The sequence below is a fragment of the Gallus gallus genome, chromosome 1 (assembly GCF_016699485.2).
Source record: "Gallus gallus isolate bGalGal1 chromosome 1, bGalGal1.mat.broiler.GRCg7b, whole genome shotgun sequence".
Classification (NCBI taxonomy): Eukaryota; Metazoa; Chordata; class Aves; order Galliformes; family Phasianidae; genus Gallus; species Gallus gallus.
The window spans coordinates 56423410-56437583 of NC_052532.1; the positions used below are offsets into that span (position 1 = coordinate 56423410).

General features: G+C 36.8%; 1 protein-coding gene across 1 annotated transcript in view; it reads right to left on the reverse strand.

The window, feature by feature from the left end:
* Positions 1-296: 296 nt before the first annotated feature.
* TRIM24 (tripartite motif containing 24) overlaps positions 297-14174 on the reverse strand; it is a 58355-nt gene continuing 44477 nt past the window's right edge. The window contains exons 11-19 of the mRNA XM_015287546.4: positions 13664-13843; positions 11843-11981; positions 10578-10650; positions 8586-8754; positions 7715-8028; positions 4767-4899; positions 3733-3807; positions 2309-2458; positions 297-1472 (exon numbers count right to left, since the gene is read on the reverse strand). Coding sequence (XP_015143032.2) covers positions 1263-1472; positions 2309-2458; positions 3733-3807; positions 4767-4899; positions 7715-8028; positions 8586-8754; positions 10578-10650; positions 11843-11981; positions 13664-13843 — 1443 coding nt within the window. The 3' untranslated portion in view covers positions 297-1262. The remainder of the gene's footprint in view (positions 1473-2308; positions 2459-3732; positions 3808-4766; positions 4900-7714; positions 8029-8585; positions 8755-10577; positions 10651-11842; positions 11982-13663; positions 13844-14174) is intronic.

Here is a 14174-nt window from a genome sequence, read left to right on the forward strand (position 1 = left end):
GCACCACATTACTGCTACATAACAAGTAAAAAGCAGGTTTGTGTACACACAGATGTCTTCATAATTCCATCTGCAAAACTCTGGCACAAATCAGAGCTCAATTTATCCAAGAGATTGCCTGCTCTTCCTAAAGAAGACAGTTTTCATTTAAGATGACATACGTGAAGAGTATAAACCAATAGCTGCGGCACTCATAGACGAGTACTTTAAATCTGCAATTGCTGAATGCAGAAACAACCATCTACATTGTTATCAGCACTTCTGGAAAGCAAAAAAAAAAGAAAACTCCAACACCATTTGTCTTCAGTTTCTGGTGATTTTAACAAGGACAGAAGGGTCAAGGAACAGGATCTTTTTTTTCTAAAAGCCTCCCCCCTCCTTTACACTTGTTTATTTAACACTGGCTGCATTCCCACAATAATATTTAGAAATTTGGAAAAACGACAAGGTCTTGTGGACAGAAAAGACACTTTTCTTTCACCCCTAAGCTTACCAGAAAAGCTTGATAGTTGCAAGCAAACGTTCTTTCCCTTGAGACTTTTCCTCTAATATTTAACTCCATTAAACAGAAGTACATCAAACTTGTGAGGCACCTTTTAAACAACATACTGTATAGGAATACCATTGTTTCTTGCTGGCTGTGGGAAAATGGTACAAAACAAAGCACTGTGTCCTTTCCTTCCTCTATTAAAAACTCTCAAATTCCTTATTTTCTTTAACTTATTTTTAATACACTCTCCCTCACATTTTAAAATTAACCAATAACTTCTTTAGGGGCAACTACACTTTCATTGTATTAGTCAGTATTGTAGGACAACAATATTACAACATCTGTTTTCATGGCTTGTGTTAAATACAGTACAAAGAAACCAAATCATGGCCAGCCACATGCCTTTGGTAAAATTAAATGTCTGGTGAGATCACATTTTCTTCAAACTCAGACAACCATATGTTGAACCCATGTAACATTTTAAAGTTCAATTCTATACAAACTTCTTTTCTTCTTCAAAGTAAAGTTAAACAGCTGTCATCCCATACAAATCACAGTTTCTGCACTGTTCCAGAAGTATGCTGCAAGTTTGGAACTTCAAGGAAGCTCTCTGCATGCTCTGGATCTCCCTTGGATTTGTGTTTCAGACAAGGGGTAGAAAGTCGAGTAAATGTCCACAGACCTCCAGGTCAAAGCAGTCATGGCTCTTCCCCTTTCAACAATTGACAGTGATAAATATCCTTAGCTTTCTAAAAAACGTTCCACATGCGACTCATTTAAGCAACTGACGGTCTTCTCCTTTGAGACGTTTCTTCCGAGGCTGTACAATGTCGTCATCTGAGTCATCACTGAGTTCTGGATTATCTTTTTCACTCTGGCAGTTAGATTGTACAGGGAACTTCCTCCCAGGATAAAGGCTCTTTAGTAGTTCTTCAAAGTATGCTTCAAGTTTCATGCCAGCATCAGCCACTTCTGAGTCAGGCTGTTGGGTGAATTAACAACATCAATACACCATGAAATAGCTTCCTACTTAAAACAGGTCCTCTTAAAAGGCACAGAAATCAAACAGCATTAAGAATATATATAGGTACGTCTCAAGGCTGCTAAGAGAACAACTGCATGAAATGCTGTAATTTTTCTAGGTTACAGACCTACTTTTAATTATGGCAAGAACATTACTAGTATGGACAATGACTGCATCTCAGAAGACCAGGCAGTCCTGAAATCATTCATACCCACCATGGCTGACCTGTTTCCTGAAGTGAAGGTCGCCATAGCAGTAAGTATTCCCAGTGACTGACCTGGATGAGAACCTAACTGAACGCACTTAGAGAAACCTAATTTCCATTGTTAATCCTCTCCCGTTTTGTCCACTCAGTACCTGCATCCCCTTTTCAGCATGTGTTTCCTTACAAACAGTGAGGGTTTAGACAGCAGTTTAAGTTGTTTAGTCTTAGTGTAAATAAGGGTAAGACTTTTCAGAATGAAAACTCCACTGAATTTGACATACAATGCAATGAGGATTAAACCAAGTTTTCAATCAAATGCTCACCATTAACATCTATGATGAACAATCATTCTTCTCCTTACCTGTTTTCCTGCCATTTCAGCATGTTTGTTACAGCCCTCCTCCCTTCAATAGAAGGATCTCAATCGCATATTCATCTAACATTAATGTAGTCTCAAATGTGATCTACATTTTCACTGGGCTCTTATCATCAATGTAAGTCTAATTAAATAAGTAAACTCTATCCCCACTGTAGTTTTTCAAAAAGTATCTAAGCCTACAAAAATAGATGAAGTGTGTACTTCTCTAACCTCATTAAATTCAGCACAGTTTTGGAAAATCAGTCTGAAGTCAGCCACAAAATCTTCTGGCTTTGCGTAGAATGAATTGGTCACTTGAAGTCTTTTCTTGATGGTTGATAAGTCCATGGGCTTTTTGATTATTTTGTAGTAATCAGGAACCTAAACAAAGATAAAAAATTTTACCAGATGCAGTCTTGTTCATTGCATGCTGTTTTACAAACCTTTACATCTGAGGGACAGGGGAAAACTTAGCCTCATCTTCTGAAATACAACTCTAACATATAAAAACTGTACTTTTTACAAATACAGTTACTGGATTAACAGTGACACATGATAGTTTTACTGGCTAAAATACATACACCTCTCCCAACATCTCTTTTAAAAGAAAAGCAAAATAAATAATAAAGCCAACTGCATTTACTACGTGGAATAAAGCAAATGATGTTGACATTGTATGTCAGGTAGACCATCTATTAAGTCTCACTCTCAAGACCGCCATATAACAATTCTGGCAACCCATTCAGAGGCAGTAAATATATTGCTTAAAGTGACGCTCAGTGATGAAATATATCCTTAGAAGTGGTGGTGAACTACAGAGATCAATTATTTTGGCATTTCAGATGTACTTTCTTACTCAAATGGAATAAGAAGGATGCATAGGGGCATTATTACTTATTGATGAAATTTTTTTCCACTGCCATGTCCCGCGGAACATAAAAGAGGCACTGTTCATTGGACCACATTAATAGCACTTCTGTGCATCCTTGGACAACAGTTTGCTTTTTTCTTCCACTGCCTGATGAACTCAAGTTATTTTTAGCATTTTAAATTCATAAACTTGCAGCTAATAATAAGAAATTCTGTTTCATGGTTGTACTAAGCAGGACTGCAATCTTCAAAATCAGGTATTTTTTTTAGAAATAAATATGTCTCTCAATTCATTTTTAGTGGTAACACTTAGTGTTGTGAAAACAGCAGACCGTTAAATTTACTTTTTGTGTCTATTTTTGAAGTACTTCACAAAGTAAGTAAAATCAGCTCTTGGGAAATTTTGCTAGTAACTTCCTTCCAACCCAGTGCTTCATCTTTCATAGAATCTTAGAATGGCTTTGGCTGAAAGGGAACTCTAAGATCATGCAACCCCACTGCTGTGGACAGTTACCAACCTCTAAATCAGGCACCAGCTCAGGCTGCCCAGGGCCCCATCGAACATGGCCTTGAACACCTCCAGTGATGGGGCATCCAGAGCTTCTCTGGGCAGCCTGTGCCAGAACTGTTCAATTGCCCTTCAGACAGTTTTAATAAACTTAAATACGTTCAGTACACTCAATGCCCACAAAATTTGATTTCTGATAAAGAGCATAACAGTGCCATTAGGATCATGCCAATTACGCTACTGATTAATAGAAAATGGAAAGAAGCAAAGTACATACTGTAGGAGGAACTGGATCTTGAAAAGCAAGACTCATTTCATGACAGTAGAGGTATAGCAGCAATCTTTCACACTTCTGCGTCAAGAAAAACAGATACACACATAAAAAACTACACAATCCATTCTAAAATAACGAACTATGTAAAACACTGAACAGATGCTCAGTACTCCTCCAGCTTCTAAGCAGAAAAGTGAGCACAGAAACTGTATTTGGAAACAAGCTTGTCATAACTAATGGTCTACAGCATTCATTTTCTGCAATAGATAACACTGTATTTTTATTAACACTAAAATGCAAGTTACAAACCTCACACAGTTACTAATAGTGTTATTTAGCATTTGCCAAGTCCAACAATGGGATCTCCATGGGATAAAAATAGTATATGTGGCTGTTAGTTTACTACAAACATTCAGAGAAATCAGTAATACTTTTCCTGGTCGGTGCATAGCTACTCTGTAACTCCAAAGCCCACTGTGCTTTTTGTTAGCAGTGAGGAGAAATCTCTGTTCTGTGTGTACCTGAGCACATTAAATGGAATCTTGGACTTGAAAGAGATTCAGAAAATAGATTTTCTGATTTTATGCTTGATGATCCTCCACTGGAATATTTACAGGAATTATAATTTACATTTAAAGCCAAATACACAGTTAGTTATTCCCTTTTAGAGTGCATCAAATACAAATAATGGCCCCACATGTAGACTATGCCCCCAGATACAGTTAATAAAGTCAATCTATACTAAATCTGGAAAGTTCAAAGTAAGAAAAAATTTCTCAAGGCAAGGTCACTGTGTATGAGGTCAATGTTAGAGACAGAGCTTGGTAATTCCTAGAATACAGTCCCCATTCACAGCATGAAATAACCACCACTTCTCAGACTTTCAGAACGTGTTGCTCAGCATGTTTACATGAAGGCTGCCAAGATCTCAGAGCCCATTGAAACAGTTATTTCTCCATTTTGCTCTCTCTCTCCCTTTCTTTCTTTTTTAAATGCGTACAGTTCTCAGTAAAAGAAACAACAGAACTCATCCTTACCCTACGGTCTATTGGTGCCAAGCCCACAGTATCTTCCAGTTTTCTTTTTTCAGGGTTGTGAGTTGGTTTATCGCAATCGTATTCAACTTCTGGCTTGGACAAATCCCGACAGAACGTACAAATCCACTCTCCACTAAACAAGACAGACAGATATATTAACCTCAGTGAAGAAGCACATTCTTGACAGAAGACTTTCCACATACTTCTGGAGAAGTTTTTCATGTATGGGTTAGTATTTTTTCGGTGTCGTGCCTTGTTTTGTTGCTTTTGTTTGTTTGCTATTTTTTTTTGGTTTGCTTGTTAGAACTACAAAAAGCAGAGGTAGGCACTGCTGGCAAAAACGCTTCCTTAGAACTTTCTTTCCTTTTAATGACATTGGTATTATTAGTGGTGTTATAGTAGGAAAATGGCTTGTCATAACAGACCAATAGTGACTACTTTTGTTAGTGTTAAAACTTTTCACTTGACCTCATAAAATTCAACCGAAGCATTATTAAGAGGTCTGCTTCCAAACTACAGAGAGAATGAAGGACTCATTTGCAGACATTGGTCCAAGAGAAGGAAAAGTATTAGAGTTATATAGGAGAAACTGTATTTTCTCTTTACAAGCTTGATTGCAGGATATTCCTGCTCTATACAGATAACTCTGGACAAGATTTTTTTGAGCTGTTCCTGATTTTATCAGTTACAGTCTAGGAAAACCCTGTAGATTTAACTGACAACAGAAGAAGCAGAAGACCAAGCTAGTTCTGGAAGCTGACTACATTCACTGGCTCTCATTCAACTTGTGAACCTCTGTAAGTTTTGGAAAAGCTATCAATAGTAAAGACTTCTGGAGGACTTGCACCCCTGCAGATAACCACAAGAGGGCTGAGTTGTACTTCTCATAGTAGACACAATTCAGCAGTAACTGTTTATGGGAACCAACTGCATGCATTTACTCTGAGAAATCTTATGGTAAGATCTTCACAAATGAAAAATAGTTTCTGCAGCAGCTTTCAGTGCATTTTGATAGTAAAGCAGAAGTTAAAAAAGTTTTCAAAGTTAAAAAACAAGCCTGTCTTACTGGTTCTCACTCAGAGTAATTCAAAGATTTCCATCCTCTGCTAGTTTTAACATATGGTAATGAATAATGGGTATTTCCTTTCAAAGAGACTTTACTTTCCAACAGTTCAGCTTAACGAGCTACTTACACGATACTGACAACTCTGTGCACAGACCAGCATCAAAGGTATGATGTGACAGACAAAAATAGATAAAAGTCATGACCTAACGTTCTCACAATACAGGAAAGGCAGAAGATGGAGGAAAGGCACATTCAAATATCCAAGAGTAAGGGAAAGTATGATAGGCTAGAGTGAAGGAAAGAAATGATGCAGTGACCTTGTGAATCTACAGGAGGAAGTGTTCTATCTACCTGAAGCAAGAACAAAAAGCAATCACAAAAGAAGTCATTGAGACCACTGACAAAATAATAAAGGATTTTTGTGTGTGTGTTTGAAGGAACTCATGCTTAGAGACCAAAGCTTGTGAACTAGCCCATTGTAGCAGCAAAAAAAAAAAAAAAAAACCAAAAAACAAAAAAACAAAACAAACAAAAAAAAAACCAAAAATTAAAAAACATGAAGATGAGAACAAAAACGTGATACATCTGAAGCCAGGAGGAAATTTAAGCTAACTATGGTTCTGAAGTCCAGGAACATAGTGCACTTGTATTAATATGCACCTTTACAAAACTGAACGCTTCTCAGAAAAGTTTTTTTTGGCTCCCTTGTGCCCTGGACATCATCATCCCAGTTTCCATTGAATGATCCAGTGAAAATGAAAACTTATAAAGATTTATTTCTGAAGCTTCTATTTTAATAGAAGCAAAGTCTTGCGAATGTGTAGTTATCTACCTACATCCTTTACAGATCTCTTTTCAGAGAGGCACAAATGTTTATTAGCTTAAGTACATACTGTAACTTTGCCAAGTTTTGCTTACGGCACAAATCTGCACTCTAACATCATCTTATTTAAAGAAAAAACCCTATAATTTGAAGTTTCACAAGGTAAGAGAAACATTTTTATGTGCCAATTTTAGAGGCATTGAAAAGATACGCTTGCAGAAATATGCTTGTTCAGAGCAGCACATAAGCAGAGATGATCAGCATACAAACCTAACTTGTTATCCAAATGTTTTATCCCAGCAAATTATGCTGATATTTAAGAAGAAAACCCAATATTTACATAAAAGCATTAAACAATGAGCATGTTATGACAGATGTTCTGTCCTCTAATACTAGTAAGCTTATTGCATGGTATTTCCAAGCTGTAACATTGCAAAATGCTATTTATCCTATTAAAGACACAAACTCAAGAAGCAAACGTCAGTAATGTTTATAATGACATCCTATGTAAGACTGAATTTTGAAACTCAAGGAGCCGAGTAGTTGTTTTCTATCATCCACTCAAGAAAGCCTACTGCTTATTTCAACACAGAACGCAATGTTACTAGAAGATGTCAGGCACTACATCCCATGCTTGGATTGTAGCCATATTGAGCATTATAGTACATTATATATTTAACACAACATTTTCTTAGGCTTTTATTTAATATTAATAAAATACTTAAAGTAAACCTTTTCTGTTGCCCTTAAAAGATTCTGTGATAGACCGGTAATTCCATGGCCCACTTTTAAGACCACAGCTAATAATAATGGATGCCCTAGATATAAGTGATTGCCAAACAACTGAAAAGTTTTATTACAGATTTTGCAGCTGCAATTAAGTTAAATTCAAGTTTCAATGCAAATTCCAGTTTTCACCAATTAATAAAGCTGCAGACTTCAAGACTTCAAAGATGACAGAGATTCCTTTGAGGCTCAAACTTCTTCTATGGGGTTTCACAATGCAGAACTCACATCTCTTAAAGCAAGTTTAGTGAAAATTAAAGGGATCTTAATTACCTTGGAAAGCTCATCAACGAAGGGACATGACAAGAAAGATGGAATACTTTGGGACATTTCTCACAGCAAAGGAGTTCCCCACCATTTTGACATACTGCACACCAGTCTTCATTGGGATCGTCTTCTTTTCTGCCCTCTCCAGTGTGTGATGGGCCTAACCATCCCATCTTGGCACTGGTTGTATTCTCCTGCAGTATCCTTGGCTGATCATCTGTGCTGTCTGGGGCATCTGTTCTTAAAACAGCTTCATCAGAATTTGAGCTATGATTACCATCTAACAGCAATGAAGTAAGTATGCTTCTTGAAAAGCTGGTCTGTAAGAATAAACAAGGAAAAATTGATTATACTACTTCTTTGAATTTAGGTGTCTCCAGTAATGACTAAACTGACCAGAATAACACACTCATATGCAGGCAGCCATACAACACATAACATTTATGCAAAAAATTACTACTGTTCTATAACATCAAGTACATAACCACAAGAAATTAGCTATGAGAGGCATTTCTGGCATTTTAAATATCACCCCAGTAATAAAACTAAAAATAAAACAAATTTTTGGCACCCAAAAGTCTAGCAACCTTATATATATTACTACACTATGATTAGGAAAACTTCTTAGCACCACATGAAAATTTGATGTTTGTATTTGTACGCTATTTCCTGCTTTCCCAGATAATAATCTGAGTACAGCAGCTAATTGAACTAGTAGAAGAAATAGTTTGATGCCGAATTTCACTTCTTCATTTTATGTCGCTACCTTCAGCTTTTCAGTTCTCCTCTGAAAAAAGTCCTCAACAGCACATTTGTAAATTACTTTATTCCCCACAAACACAAAACACCCTCCAAAGGGAAAGGAGATTTTTATTACATTCCGAGGCCGGGATTCCTCCTCTGCTTCTTGTTTCACAATAACAATTGGGAAATCAAAGTTCTCATTTGGTGTACTTGACTCCTGTTTAATTCTGATAGGCTCCAACATAACAACTGGGACTTTGTGCGTAGAATCAGCTCCTGGCGGCCGGCTGGAAGAGCTAGAACTGTAAATGACAGAAAAAGGCAAAAAAGGGAAATATAAAGTCAAAACTGAACACCTATTGTACATCGATGCTTTCTGAGACTTCTGAATGCTAATCCATTTTGCTTCTCTGAGCCATGAGCACTGCAGCTCTACTTTCATAGAATACAACAACCAAGTTTATTTTTTTTATGTGTTTTGAAATGGCATTACAAAAACGGAAAACTTGTAATAGCTTGGTTTCAGAACTACAGAATTACTTCCAACTTTACTTCCTGTTAGTAGAAGGTTTGCAAATGATCTCGGTTTCTTTTAGGTCGGTCACAAAAGCACTTTCACTGAACATCATCCCACCTTAGAGGAGATGCATTTATATCTTGGGGGAAGGGCAGTGTTTCTCCAGAGCTGAACTCATCATTGTAAAGCACAGAAGCAAATAAGAGAGATAAAGCACATACATTTACATATGCCTGGAAGAATTTCTTATTACCTCGCAGCTTTAGAAAAACAAAGACCCTACTTTTAGAACTGGACTCTGTTTTCATTCATGTGTTTAGTCATAATAGAAGGAGAATGAATAATTACATTTAAAAAATACCAGCTTGTTGATTTTTTATTATATAATATTTTTATATCTAAGAAATGAATTCAAATAACATAGAAACATATTTTTAAGCAAGTAATAGACTTTTCTGAGAAGAATTTACATAGCTCTCATATTTCTATGTTTTGAGTCCTTCAAGATATTTGCTGCATAAAAGGATAGAGCAAAATATATTGTATATTAAAAAAAGCAATTCCATTTTCAGTTCTAGCAGGATCAATGTCATCTGATTCCTCTCTGCATGAAAAATTAATCTCATGTCAGATGCATTCTCTAATTCATTGGAACATGTTAATGGATCTGCTGTCTTCAAACAACACTGTCTAAACCTATTTGTTCATTTATATTCCATCACTAAGGGATAAAAACATTTTTTCTAGACTCTCAGTAGATATCTAGTGCTCATTTAACTAACTGTTTAGTGCCAGAAAATTCTTAATTATTTCTTTGTAACATCAGTTCCTTAAATCTGAACTCATTTATAGTTCTACAAGGAACTTCCAGCACACAATTGGTTCCTTTAGCTGATTTTTTAAATTTAAAACACAACTTATATCTGGTATTCTTTTAATAATATCAATCTATATATCATTCACAGTGCTAATACACTTTTAGATGTGCTATCAAAACATTACAAATGAAATTAAGTAGATCGCTCTGAATGTGATGCCTCTTATTTATTTCCATGAAAACTACAACAGATACAAAGAGCAAAATAACACTCTTTGATAGAGCAAATTCTCAGCTACAAAACTGTAGAAGACACCACCCACCACTTCACTATACTCACATCTACTGTTTGGTCTCTGTACGTGTTCAGCAAGCATCAATGAATATCACTGAGTGCCATTTTTTTCAACATGGAGGAATTTGGTGACACACCTTTGCTTCATATGCACTTCCATGTCAGATGTCATTGAGTCAGAGTGCCCCTCTGCTGCTGTCTGCAGCAGAGCAACAAAATGCAATGGAATATTGGTGGGAAGGTTCAACCACTGTTGCCATACCACCAACATCTGCCTTTGACATAGTAGGCCAACATAATAACACAAGAGATCTTACTTTCAGAGAAGCCCTCATACTTTTAGACTGCACTAAGTACTATAATAACTGTAGTACCTGTTCTGTTAAGAGAGAAGGCTAAGCACATTAACATCTCTCTGCACTAACAACAGAAGAGTCTGAGGCATGTTCTATGAATGTGGAAGTCATACGTTCTTTCTCTCCAACTCCTTCCTTACCTCTCTCTGCTCCCAACACTGGAGGCACTGGGTGAACGTACTGGAGGGTGTATGTTTGTTACACTGACACCTCCTAGGATAGAAGAATCAGATTAGAATGTAAAGCACATCTATGTCAAGTCTGATCCATTATTTGGAGAAGTATGTAGGTCTTTGGTCAAATTTCTGTTGCCTAGTTATCTATTTAATCGATATCTCATTTAGTACAAAATCATGAGAGAACAAGAAAAGAATAATAGAGTAAAGAAAAGAACTGTTTTTAGAACCCCACTGCATATAAGCAGGCTGATGATTTAGTACCCTTTCCTGGTTGATGCCTGCACCTGATCACTGCAGTTTGTTTTGTCTTATCTTATTAGATTCTATTTCTAGCTTTTAATTGTGTGATTTACTATAAAACTTTAAGCCATATTAGCTGGTCAGTAAGATGAGGTCTCAGGACAGGGTGCAGATATGAGAGAGATCCCCACAAAGGGCCTGGGGGTCAGACAGCAAAAGACTTGTGAAGGGTAATTTTCCTGAGAAAAAGCATCAGGCTGTTTGTGCTGTCTCAGTTTATGAGAGCATCTGTATGCAATATCCTCTTTTCTGAGCAAATCTGTTCTAGTGCATGAACATCAAGTAAGAACATACTGGGAATTCATGCTCACAGAGCCTCACTACAGGAATAACTTCACTACAGGGCCAAATCAGGAAATGGCCCATGGTGTAAGAGAACAGAGCAGCTACTGCTACCATCAGGCATGGTGTCATGAATCCCCTCCGTCCTTCAATTCTACCACATTTAGCTACCCATAACAATAACCTTTCTGGTCAACTTCTGTCAGTGCTACATTACTCTCCCAATGAAAAAGATTTTCTGATGTCGAAATTGAGATTCTCAAGTGACCAGTTGCAGCCATTGTCTCCTGTTACATCCTATCTTGCTTTATCAAATTCTTGCCTCTTACTAAAGCTTCTCAGATGTTATCTGGTATACCTGAACAGGACAGTTTTCCACAGATACACTTGCATTTGCAGTTTTCTTGTGTCTACTATGCTTTTACTCCATGTTTTTAAGGTCTGCCAACTTAACTTTGTTCACAATGCTAAAACAGTCTCAACTTCACCTCTTACTAGGCTTTCGACCTCTTTGCCTTTATTTTAATATTTCTTACTATGGATATAAAATAGAAGTAACTCATTCTGATATCAATGTTAACATTGCCATGTTACATTCTGCCATTACACTACTTAAATAGAAAACTGTATCACAGTCCAATTACCCGAGATGCCTGGGGATGGTACTGATGAATTTGGTGACTGCACAGTTCTGTTTGAAGGGGGTTTTGGGTGGTTCTGTTCTGCAGTGCCATCATCCTTTCTTGCAACAGTATCCAGTGTGATGTTTCCTGAACAATCAATCTACAAGATGGTTGACAGAGGAAAAGCAGTTAAGAGTTGGAGGAAAACAACAAAACAAAAAATACAGTGCCTCTGCCATACTTTTGTTTTGGAGATGAAGTCCAAAATGAAGAACTTGAGCCATCCAAGAAGTAAAGTGGTTACTTTAAAACAGGTCATATGGTTTCCTCTAAAGAGAGAAATGGCCAAACCCTGACAGTGTTTCATATCATTAGTTTATACAGAAGTGATTCTAGAAGTGCCATTTTTTTCTCCATCATCTATTGAGAAAGCTTATGTCAGACACATAGCTCCCTCTTTCAACATGTTTACAATATATAATCTAAAAACAATAAGCAACACACAAACTCTCCACTAAACCATCGATTTTGAACAGAACTGGAAGAACCTCAAAAGACACTTAATTCCATCTGCCTCACACATCTTCCAGGTAGGGGGCACACATAGTCACTCAAAATGCAGATAGCAAGTCAACATTTAGTCTTTTTATTCATGGCTCAGGCCAGATAGAGGAACCTTCTTTTAAGAACTGCAAATTCATCAGTCTAGCTTTCCGTACAAGCGATACATTCTGATTTGGTAAAGAGAAATAACATTTTGAGATGTTAGTTAGCTGTTGGTTTGTTTTGTTCTCTTTAATAATACATAAGATCATGTGTGATCAGAAAATAGGTCACTTTGGTATCAGTTTTCTCAACTATCCAGACACATCGCAAATCTACAGGTAGCAACTCCATTGGCCACTGAAATTTCCCTTTATATGCTAGACTTCTCAGCATTGGATGCAGAAGTCTCTGCTAGGTTAGTATACATGCAGTGATTTCAGCAACACATCTTCATAGCATAAACTTAACCACATACAAGTAGAAGAGTTCATAACAATGGCATGCACAAAAATCAGTGTGCTGTAATGTCTCACAGATTCTGTAGTTTTATGATTGTGTTGTGCACTTTATCTTTTTACTCTCACAGATACTGTAATATCAAAGTACTCTTATTTTTAAAAATAAGGCTCTTAGATTTTTATCTAGAAGTTTATTGGGGAGACTGAAAGACAGGAGGGAGAAATGGAGTAACAGGAAGTTATGACTAGAAAACTGTGACATTCAGGTCTCTATAAGCTCAGGTCACAAATATAGGCTCAGCAGTTATTTGAAAGAAGAAAATCGACCAGACAAAGCTCTACATCTCTAATGTAGACCTCTGACAAATAAGGACCAATCAGAAGAAAAATGAAGAACGTACAATATTCCTCCAACACCTGCTCACATGTGTTAGAGGAAGTATGAAGGAAAGAAGTACCAAAAGAAAGAACTATAAGGAAAATCTGACTTGACTATGTCAACAGTAACCACCTAAGATAGCACTTTCAATGAGTTATAATGAGTTAATTGAGCAGTGGATGGTGGTAAAGAGTGCAATATGAAGCAAGCACATAAACAAGCCCAATTACTGTTACAACCTGGAATGTTATTTTCCTTAGCCTCTTAATGGCTGTTTCCAAGAACAGTCCTGTATACTGCCAAAAATATGTAGGCAATCCTGCATCACTTTCTGGAATTTTCTCATTTTGATAAACCAGCAGAAGAATTTCAAAACAAAAAGGATTTTTACTTTTCAAAACCATTAAAGCATGCTTCAAAATAGAATCTGTAACAGATTGGTATGGATAGTATACTCACATCAGGAAGAGAGGGTAGATTGTAGGAACTACCCACTGGAGAACTCAAATCTATCACAGGAGGACCGTATGTCTTCCCATCACATCCTGCAGCACTAGTGACTGTGGGGCTGGACGGAGTAGAAGTTATGCTGCTTGCTGTTGTAATGGCAGTTGAACTTTGTCCATTACCAACCTGCCACTAAAAAGATAAAATGATAATCCACAATTCAGTATTTTCCCTCTACAGAATACATACACTACACATCCTTGCTCTAGCTCATCGGCTAAACAAGCAATCTAGTACAGTAAGTTGAATTCAAATTTAAAATCCCAATTTACTCTGAAGTTATCTAATTTCAACAACCAATATTAGAAGATGAGGAAAGATGATAAGTAGCTAAAAACTATGAAAAGAAGAAATGAACATGAATTCTTGAATTCAAAGATGCATCCCGATGTTGAGTATCTATTAATATTTCATGCTTCATTGACAGTGTTGTAGGAGGAATGTAATGGTTTTAGCGAAATTA